Source organism: Fonticula alba (genome assembly GCF_000388065.1).
Source record: "Fonticula alba strain ATCC 38817 unplaced genomic scaffold supercont2.2, whole genome shotgun sequence".
In the NCBI taxonomy this organism is placed as follows: domain Eukaryota; order Rotosphaerida; family Fonticulaceae; genus Fonticula; species Fonticula alba.
Genome location: NW_009242972.1, coordinates 2991364 through 3001464, shown reverse-complemented (window position 1 = coordinate 3001464; position 10101 = coordinate 2991364). Strand labels below are relative to the sequence as shown.

At 69.4% G+C, this 10101-nt stretch overlaps 3 protein-coding genes across 3 annotated transcripts in view; 2 read left to right on the top strand and 1 right to left on the bottom strand.

The window, feature by feature from the left end:
• Positions 1–2702: 2702 nt before the first annotated feature.
• H696_01629 (CAMK protein kinase) lies at positions 2703–5380 on the top strand (the record flags this gene model as incomplete). Its single annotated transcript, XM_009495532.1, has 4 exons — positions 2703–3560; positions 3730–3939; positions 4111–4249; positions 4415–5380. The coding sequence occupies exons 1-4, from the start codon at positions 2725–2727 to the stop codon at positions 5378–5380; spliced, it is 2151 nt and encodes a 716-aa protein (XP_009493807.1). The 5' UTR covers positions 2703–2724.
• Positions 5381–6160: 780 nt separating this feature from the next.
• H696_01628 (hypothetical protein) lies at positions 6161–8647 on the bottom strand. The gene is made up of 6 exons (XM_009495531.1): positions 8382–8647; positions 8050–8165; positions 7774–7946; positions 7368–7618; positions 6642–7215; positions 6161–6491 (listed from the first exon to the last, which is right to left on the bottom strand). The coding sequence occupies exons 1-6, from the start codon at positions 8453–8455 to the stop codon at positions 6222–6224; spliced, it is 1458 nt and encodes a 485-aa protein (XP_009493806.1). The 5' UTR covers positions 8456–8647; the 3' UTR covers positions 6161–6221.
• A 500-nt stretch (positions 8648–9147) lies between these two features.
• The window catches only part of H696_01627 (hypothetical protein), a gene marked incomplete at its 5' end in the record, with an annotated part of 3045 nt that continues 2091 nt past the window's right edge, over positions 9148–10101 (top strand). Inside the window, 2 exons of the mRNA XM_009495530.1 lie at positions 9148–9247; positions 9423–10044. Of these exons, the coding sequence (XP_009493805.1) occupies positions 9148–9247; positions 9423–10044 (722 nt within the window). The remainder of the gene's footprint in view (positions 9248–9422; positions 10045–10101) is intronic.

The following is a 10101-nucleotide window of genomic DNA, read 5'->3' as shown; positions in this document are numbered from 1 at the left end:
CCCAGGCCGGGCCGCCACCCAGGGTGCGCATCCGTGAGCCGACCGGCCGCGGTCTTCTCGTTCAATTGAATCTCCCACTTGAAAGGGCTGGAGGAGTGCCCGTTTGCGGTTCTATGGCCCGCAGCCGAGGCCAAGCCGGGGGCCCGCGAGAGCAGCGGCACAACGCAATACCAGGACCAATCGGAGGAGGAGCCCGGCGGTGTGGAGCCCGCCCCTCACAGGAGGCGGGGGGGCAGGAGCCGGGATGTCCAGACGGGGGACCCCCGCTGGCGGCACAAAGTCCCGGGCCCGGCACGTGAGAGCACATGCACGTGCGCTCCACCGCCATACTGGGGAATGTACACCGTTCCCCACGGAGCTCTGCTCGCCATCATGGGCGTGTGTGCCCGCCGCTCTGCCCCGGGGAGAGATGCACACGCTCAAACCGGGAGGCAGGGCCCGGGCTGGGCCAGGCCCCGGGCTCTCGTGCGCGAGATCAGACCGGCGGATGGTTGCCTCGCGGGCTGGCGCTTCGGCCCAACTTGTACCGTTGCCTCACCGGCCCCGGCGGCGGCCGCCCCCCCGAGGGGCCGGGGGGGGAGGGGAGGCGGGGCTGGGCACGGACAAGGCGGCGTGTCCCGGGCGATGCTGGCGAACGGGCGCCCTGTGTGGCCGGCACGCGAGGACCTCATATCCCCATGACGCCGGACCGTTCGGTGTGTGTGCGCCGCGCCGGCCAGGGCGGCCCGGGGCGGCCATTTCGTGCGTTGTGTGCGTCTGCGTCACATGCGTGTGTCGCCTGTTAGTCGCCGGTGTGTGCCCTGTGGTGGCTGTCACCCTCCGGGCGTGCGGGTGCGCCCCCCCCCCCCCCCCCCCCCACACAACGGCACTCCACGCCCGGAGGGAGGGGACCGTCTCCGGGCGCATGCGGTCAAAGGGTCCGACTCGTTTGACACAGGCGCACGCGGCCACGCCGCTGAAGAACATCATTATCGCTCCGAGCCCGAGTGTCACATGGTACAGCATACCCCCCGCACCGGTGTCTCTTGCCTGCCCCTGTGCCTGTCGGCGCGCCGCCTCCCGCATATGCCGGCCGGCGATCTCCCCCCGGCCCGCCCCCCGGCGAACATCCCTTCTCCCCCCCCCCCCCCCCGGCGCGTGGACACATCCTGTCCTTCGACCGATCGCTTTTCTTTCGATCTCCCCGGAGGCAGGGACGCTTCGCACGCATGTGCGCGTGCCTCTGGCTGGCGCGGCCTGTCCGCCGGCTGCTGCGTGAGCAGGGCGGAGCTCGGCCCCCAAGACTGCGTCACTGGCGGCCGATGGGGCCCGCAAGCGAGACTCGCGCGCGCAACTTGGGGCTGGGATGTATGCCTGTGTGTGTGTGTGTGCGTGTGTGTGTGTGTGGGAAGGGGGCACACACAGGCATGCTGTCCCCGCCCCGGGGCGGGTGAATCGATGCTGCGATTGCTCCCCCTGCCTGCCTATGCGGATCCCCCTCAACCAGATCTGTCCCGCATTCTCGCTTCCCCCCCTCCCCCCCCCCCCCCGGGACGGCTGGGCCCGGGTGGGAGAGGGGGCGGGCGCCGGCGGTAGCGCGTCCCCCCAACAGACAGCACCCACAGGCGTGTCCGGGCATGCCACAGGGGGAGGGGGGAGCCGCGGCTGCCACGGGGCGGGGCGGGGCAGAGGCGACGCACCTTGGGAAGCTGATTGGTTGGAGGCGGGTAATTTGGCGGACCCGTGGGGGGGAGGGGCGGGGGGCTTTTTGTACTCGGTCCTGCCCCTCTGCCCGCCCCCCCCTCCAACCGGCGAGGCGCTGCCGCGCGGCGGATGTGTCAACTCCGGGCGCGCGTGTCCCCGGTCGCCGGGGCCGACTTCATGCGCGGCGGAGTGGTTGGCTTTCCCATGCACCCCCACTGTCGGATGTCCTTTGTTCTGTGCTGCTCTCTCCGCAGCCCGGAGGGCACTGCCCCCCATCCAAATGGAGATCGCGCCATCCAACACCGGCCGGCGGTGAGGAGCGCGAGCACAACAACAACAACAGCAGCAGCAGCAGCAGCAGCAGCAGCATCAACAACAACAACAATAACACATAACCCCATCACTGGTGTTGGTTTGTCAGCATTGGCGGCTGCAGCGGTGCAGTCATCGTGGTACAGTGCGGCCAGTCTCAAGGCGATCCGCGCGGCCCCGGGCCGCCACCGGGGCCAGGCGTTCGCGAGATCCCTGCCCACCCGAGAATCCACCGGGCGACAATGATCCGCGGCTCGCGTGTGTCACACACACGGCTTCATGCTTCGCCCCTGCCCCGCCTTCCCCTCCCCCCCCCCCCACCCCCCCACTGGGGGCCGAGGTGTTGCCTCCGGCGCTATGGGCACGCACGGCCCGATCAGGGGCGTTTGGCCCGATCTTCGGCTCGGCAACGGTCATATTTCTGTTTACCCGTTGGCCGGTCCTTTCGTTCATCCTGGCCCGGTGTGGCGCGCCGGCCAATCTCCCCCTCGGCGTGTCTCCCGCCCTGGTCCTCCGCCAGGCAGAGGCGGCCTGGCCACGGGCCGAGATCGCGCCCGCGCCTGGCCCACGAGAGTGGGGGCCACATTTCAGCCACGGCGCTCGCGGTCGTGCCCCGGCACCGGCCATCCACCTTCATTTGCCAGCCCAATCTCGCCCTCCGCCACCTCCCTCCGCCGCCCCCCCCTCCCCCTCCCCCCTCCCCCGTCCTCTGCTTGAAAAGCCACCACCATGACCGGCGATGCTGTCAGCGCCACAAAGCGCCCCGGTGCCCCGGCGCGCCCTTCGCAGCTGCACCTTGTCGTCCCGGTGGACCCACTCGCCGGCGGGGGCTGCCTGTCCCCGGCATCGCCCGGCCCCCCGGGCCTCTCCTTGATTGAGAAGGCGCGCCGCCATGCGGCCAGCGCGGCCCCCGGGCCGGCCAGGCCAAAGAGCCCCCTCGCGCCCGCCCCCCCGGCCCACGCCCCCTCGGACAATGATCTGCCGGCCGGGCCCCGGCGTGTGGCCCTCACCCGGTCCCACACGACTGGTCTCTCGGATTTCGGGCCTTCCCTGGGGGCTGACGACATGGCCCGGCTGGCCGAGGCCCCGGCCGGCGGGGCGGCTCCCCTGCCGGCGGATGTGGCCATCCCCCGGACGGCGGCCCTGCACCAGGGCCCGGTCGGGCGCCTGCGTCTCGCCGATCCGGCCCTCATGGACGCCTTCTCGCGTTTGACCCGGGCCGACTCGCAGGGCGATCTCATCGGCCCGGCCGCCGACCTGACCGCCCTCCCCGGCATCAGCCTGCCGGTGGGCGAGCTGTCCGAGTTGGAGAACCTCAAGCGCCGCGCGGCCAAGCGCCTGTCCGTCACGCGCCCGGTGTCCGGGCTCTTCCTCGGTCATGCGCTCGATCAGCTGCTGGTGGTCGAGTCGCCGCCACCGCCGACATCTCCCTGCGTGGCCCTGGCCGCCGCCCAGGCTGAGAAGGCCCGGCGGCGGCTGTCCCTCCCCGGGACCAAGCACATTCCGCTGCCGGCCTTCCCGCCGGACTTCCTGGAGCGCTACGAGATCGTTCGAGTCTTGGGCTTGTGCGTGGTGTCTTCGATCCCCCCCCGTCTCTCTGCCTCTCGTCCTGGCGGCCATGGGCCCCTTCCCCGCCCTCGCCCGGCCCTTTGTCCCTTCCCCCCCCCCCCCCCCCCCCCCCGGCCAGTGGCCCGGTCTCGCCCCGTGTGCTGACCCTTCCGGCCACCGTCACAGTGGCGCCTATGCCGAAGTCTATGAGGCTGTCGAGCGGACGCCCGAGCGCCGGCGCTTTGCCGTCAAGGTGGTGTTCACCGATCGCATTCGCAACCGCCGCCGCCTGGACAACGAGATCGCCGCCATGAAGGCCGCCGGCTATCACCCGGGCATGATCTGCCTGCGGGAGACCATCTCGCATGGGCGCTTTTTGCTTCTTCGAACGGACCTGTGCGTGTTTGCGCCCCTCCTCTCCTGCTCCTCTTCGCGGTGCTGCACCGACACCGGGCCCGGCTTGGCGCATGCCCCTTGTCATGGCGAGCGTATTTTACTCGATCCCCCCCGTCTGACCCCCCCCTCCCCCCTCGCCCACACTGCCGCACTGCCACTCCCCGCTCGCAGTGCCCGTGGCGGGACCCTGTTCGATGTGCTCATCGACCATGGCGGCTTCGGCGAGGCGCTCACTTCGCGCATTATGCGCAATCTCTTTGAGGCGGTGGATTTCATCCACAATATCCCGCTCATCCATCGGGATATCAAGGTATGCACCGGGAGTCAGCATCCTCCGCCCTTTGTCGTGTCCCCCTCCCTCCGCCCCCCGCCGCCCCTCTCCGTCTGGCCCGTGCTCGTCAGGCGCCTGCGGCGCCCTGTGACCGGCCACGATGCGCATGATCCTGACTCCGAATCTGCCCATCCTCCCTCCAAGCTCGAGAATATCCTGATTGCCGACCCGAATGACCCTTCTTCGATCCTGCTGTGTGACTTCGGCGTCGTCCGCGCTCTGACCGATGAGGAGTTTGCCCACTTCCACGCCCAGGGCGAGACGTCCCCCCTGCTGGAGCCGGCCGAGGAGGGCGTGTCCACGCCAATCAGCGACGATGCCGAAACCGACACCGAGGAGGAGGAGGAGGAGGAGGAGGACGAAGCGGCCCGCCACCTCGGGCCCGGCGGCATGGCCGCCAGTGGGCCAGCCACCCGGCTGCCGCTTACGCCGCCCGGGTCGTCGGAGAGCAGTCCGCCCCTGGGAGACAGCCCCCTGGCCGCGGGGCCGGGTCTTGGCGGCGGCGGCGGCGGCAGCGGCAGCCACAGCGACGGCACCCGCTCCGCGTCCGGTCCCCAGGCCGAGGAGGCCCTGCAGCAGGAGCAGCCCCTCCAGGAGGGCCAGTGCCGCTCTGGCAGTGCCCTGGGGCCCGAGGGGGCCGAGGCCCCCTTCGGCGACCAGGTGGTCATCATGCGGGGCAAGCAGTCGGCCGCGCGGGCGGCCCGGCGTGCGGCCTATGCCAAGTCCCAAGTCGGCTCGTTGGATTACATGCCGCCGGAGGTTTTCATTGGCGACCATGCCCATGGGCCCCCGTTCGATGTGTGGTCCTGTGGCGTGGTGCTGTTCATGATGCTCTCGCTGACATCCCCCTTCGGGGAGGACTACGGCCCGGGGGGCTGCTACCACCAGCCCTGCCCCAAGGGCGAGGATCTGCCCGGGGAGCAGGGCCAGCTCCGGCGCATCATCCGCTGCCAATACCACTATGGGGCCCCGGCGTGGCGCATGCGCTCGCCCGAGTCCATGGACCTCATTTCGCGGTTACTCGTCAAGGACCCGGCCGAGCGGCTGACCGCCTCCGAGGCTCTCGCGCACCCGTGGATCACCAACCCCCCGCCCGGTGGCAGCCCTTAAGCAGGCACGCGAGCGTGGGTGCGAGCGCGAGTGCGACAGGAGGCCAAGTGCGTGCATGTGCCGCAAAAGCCCCCGCCAGAGCGCGTCTGCCCGCGAGGGAGCGAGAAAGAGTGCGAGCGAGCGCGGGAGAGGGGCGATGCGTGTGAATGTCCTCCCCCTGGGTTTCCGCACTGCCATCCCAATCTGTCCTTGTGTTACATGCCCCCCCCCCTCCCCCCCTCCCCCCTCTGCGCCCCTGTGCCAGGCAAAGGCAGGGAATATATGCCATCGTTGTTTCGGCCCGCGGCGTGTAAGGGACATGGTTGACTGTTGCGTCGAGGGGGGTGTCTTTCCTCCCAAAGGTCCACGGCGGGATAGGATGGCGGGGGAAGGCGGAGGCCGGCATGCGCGGCCGATCCACTGCGCTCCAGCAACTCGGCGTGGGCACTCGCTCGGGGACACCATGCCACGGGGGGTGGGGGAGGGGGAAAGAGACAGAGGAACAAAAGGAAGTACATTGGGGGGCTGGCAGGCAGGAACACAGGGTGCCGACGCCAGGCGGAAAGGGAACAAAGCAAACAGAAGGAGAGGGCGGTTCTCAAGGACGGTAGGACGAGGATGGAGAGGCGGAAAGACAAAGGGGCGAGAGAGAGAGAGAGACAGAGAGAAAGAGAGAAGGAGGTGTGGCTCGGCAGCACAGGGTGTTCCGAAGGGCGTATACAGAGCTCCGAGGCATGCGCGGTTGTGTGCAATGTGTAGATATATAAATCTTTTTATATATATAAATATGGCTGAAATATATATATATATATGTGTGTGTGTGTGCGTGGGTGTGCGTTCAGGATATGCCATCTCAGCATGCCTAGAAGTCGGCCATCACCGAGGCACCGGACGGGTCGGCGGCCGGGGTGGCATCGCTGCTGCCGGCGGGGCCGGGCGCGTCGGCGTTCTCCTCGGGGGCATCCTGCATGGTGACCGTGCTGGTGAGGGCTGGCGAGGGGGCGAAAATCGCCGAGCGATGCTGCGAAGGGGCGCCAAACTGGCTGACCGACACCGGGGCCGCGCCCTTCGGCGGGGCCCAGCGGAGGCTCATGATCTCGCCGGCTTCGGACTTGAAGCCCTTGGCAACGGCCTGTCAGGCGCGCATGGCGACGGGCGCGAAGAATGCAGGGCAGATGGTCAGGGTCAGGGACGGGGAGGAGGGGCCTGGACAAAGCGGGCTGTGATGGGTGGCGGGGGGGGGGGGGGGGAGGGGCATGTGCCAATGCCAAGTGGGGCGCACCTCCTTGGCAGATGGGCCATCCACAAAAGTGACGATCGCCGTGACCGGGGCGGCTAGGGAGATGGACACGCGCTGGGTCTTGCCGAAGCGCTCGAAGTGCCGAGTAATGGCCTCCTGTGAAGAGAGAGACGGGGGGATGTTCGTGACGATGATGCGGCGGTTCTCCTGCGCGGCAGGATGAGAGCCTGTCCGGGCGGCGGGACGCGTGGTGGCCTGGGCGGCGATCTCGGCCGCATCGGCGATGATGCAGTCCTCATCCTGCGACCGGGACTGGAAGGTCAGCGACGACCGGTGCACCTGGATGAACCGGTCGCCGAGGACCGAGGCCGGCGACCGCAGGGCAGCCATGGCCTCCTCCCGGTCGGCGAAGGTCACCAGCGCCTGGCCCATGTTCGGGTTCACCTGGATGCCGACGATGGTGCCGAACCGGGAGAAGTGGCGGTTGATGGAGCTGACATTGCAGCGGTTTGGCGAGAGCTTGATCACGGAAATGGTCGAGCTGTCGGCCACGTCGCGGGGGTTATGCTGCCGGCGGTTGCCGACACCAGGCTGGTTGCCACGCGGGCCGCGCTGGCTGTGGGGGAGAAGAGCAGAGCGTGTGTCAAACAGTCAGCCAGATGGGGAAATAGGTGCATCTGTGGATGTATGGATGCGTGCGTGCGTGCGTGCGTGCGTGCGTGCGTGCGGGAGGGGAGAGGGAATGCATCGGACGCTGCGGCGACGTACTCGTGGCGGTTGCCGACCGGGCTGCCGTCGCGCCCACGCCGGCCGCGATTGTTGCCGAGCAGGGTGGTGTTGAGACGCGAGCCCGGGTGAACGGTGATCCGGCTCATCAGCGAGTGGGGCTGTGGCTGGCCAATGTATGGGTTGGCCTTGGGGGCCGAGCCGACCACCGAAGAGGGAGGCGATGAGGCGGACCCGGCTGCCGAGTCGTCAACATCGTCAAACATGTCGGCGTCGTAGGAGTCGGTGGTGGACTGCGGGCATGGGGGCCGGGGGGGGGGGGAGGGGGCAATGTTCACGCATGGTTGCCCGGGAGAGAGAGAGAGAGAGAGGGTGAGACATGGCAGCTGCATGTGGCCAAGGCGGGCGGCTGAGAAGCAGAGGGAAAGAGCGAGGGAGGGCCACGCACAGCCAGGGCAGGAGACAGGGTCGGGGGGACAGCCGGGGCCGGGGCCGCGGGGGCCGAAGAGCCATCGCGGCCATGGAGGGCCTTCAAGCCGGGCAGATACTTGCCCAGAGAGCTGAAAACCGCGCTGACAAAGTGCTGGATGGCCTCCAGGGCCTTCTGGTCAACCTCATCATCTGGGGAATCCGGCACAAGGGAGGGAGGTGAGAGGGCGGTCGTGGGGAGGCGGAGGAGGGAGGCCGAAGGCAGGAACTGTGCAATTGTTGGGGATTGGCGCACCGCCCTGCTTGGAGGACTCGAAAAGTTGCTTGATCAGGACCTCGTTCAGGTCCTCGGTGTCCATGCGGAGGATCTCCACAACGAAGGCGACGAAGTCACCGGGGTTCTCCATCTGGCTGTTGTCGCGCGCGTATGTGCGCGTGCGTGTGTTTGTGTGTGTTTGTGTGTGTGTGTGTGTGTGTGTGTGTGTGTGTGTGGTTGGGCAAGAGGCCATGCGTGCACGGAAAGACCAGGGGGGGGGGGGCACACGAGACGTCGGTCAGATGTTGGTGATATCCCGCCAGGCATGGGGCAGGGGGGGGGGGGGGGGGCGCAAGCGACGGGGCACGCACAAATAGTTGGAGATGAGCCTAGACAGGTAGTCCTTGAGCTCGGGGGACTCGAAGTCGTTCTGAATGGCGCTCATGGTGTCTCGAGAGAGGGAGAGAAAGAGGGAGAAGGAGGGGGGAGGGCGGGCACACAAGGCGGTCGGACGGCGGCGGTCCGAGGGAGAGGTGGCGAAGGGACAGAGGAGGAGCGTGTGCGACGGGATGAGGGAGGCGCAGATGCAAAGGGGCGCAGGTGCAGGAGGGTGAGAGTAGGGGGGAGGGAGAGGAAGGGTGGTGTGACCGCGCGCCCCTAGTCTTGGGACGGGGCCGAAAGTTTTATGTGCCTGGACCCTGACACCGGTCGGGCCCACCGGCACTGGGCGCGGGCCTGCCTGCCCCCGCCCACACACACACACACACGTACACACACGCCCTGGCCGGCCTTCCCGGCTCTTTGGCGCGGGTGCGCATGCTCGCGCGGGTCGGGCGCGCGGCGTGTGTGGCCCGTCCCCCCCCCCCCCCCCCCGGCGCCCGTTTGGTTGCCCTGCCCCGGGCCGGCGGAAGGTGGGAGAACATTTGGCCGGGCACCGGAGCCGCGCATAGTGCCAACGCATGTTCCATGGGCAGCGTGCCCCCCCCCCCCTCCCCTCCGCCCTGGGAAGCGCCTGAGATCTCGACATCCCCCCCCGCGTCTTCGACCGTGGGGCAAGGGCAAGGAGGGAGGGGGGCAGGCGGAAGGGGGGAGGCCTCGCAGTTTGCTGTCCAATGCCTTTCCTGCGGGAAAGATGGCATGCATGGCTGCCATGACACCGGGACATATTCTTGCGACCCCTCGGCGGACTTCCTCTCCCATGCGCCCATCTCCGCCCCGGTCGGTCTCATTGCCTCGTGTGCGCGTGCGCGCGCGCCCTCTCTCTCCCCCCTCTCTCTCTTCCTTTCTTTTCCTCTCCTTCCGGCTCCCCTCGTGTTGCACATCCTCCTCGCCTCCTGTCCCGGCCGCCTGCGGCGATCTGATGACCGATCCGCTTGGCCAAGGCCGGCGCGCTGGCCGCCACTCCCGGCCAGCCCGCGCGCGGCCAACATGTGGCCGGCGTTCCGGCCGACGAGAGGACCCTCGGAGCTCGGCCGCGCCACGGCCACCGGCCACCGGCGAGACGGTCCCCGCCCCCCCACGGCCGGAGCACCACCGGCAGGCGGAGTCGCTCTTCGCGCCCCCTCGCTGGGTGGACCCGGGCGCCCTGGGGAGTCCGGCCGGCCAACGGGCCGCAGCCAAGCCGGGCCCCCCTCCGGCCCCCCCTCCGGCCGACCCGGTGCCCAGTGCCCCGGCCCTGCCGGGGTTTGTCTACGACCCGGTCCGTCGACGTTACTTCCCCGAGGGGACGGTCATCGACAGGGCATCCATCTCGGCGCCGGGCGACCGGTGTCCCGGGCACAAGCCGGGGCCTGGTCCGCGGGCACGGCCGCCCGTGGTTGGCCCGCCGCTGGTGCGATCCCTGCCACTGGGCCTGGTGAGCCCGGCCCTCGGCCCGGGCCGCGCGGTCCTCGGGCCCTGGCAGGCAGGGCTGCTTGCTGCGCGGGCCCCAGCCGCCGCGAGCATCGTCGACCTTGATGCCCCTGGTGCCGGCCCGATTGTGGCGCTGGATTGCGCTGACGAGCGCCTCCTCATCACGCGCGACCACTCGGCCGAGTGCGTGGTCGCCACCGCACGCATGTCCATCCGCCCCCCCCCCCCCCCCCCCCCCCC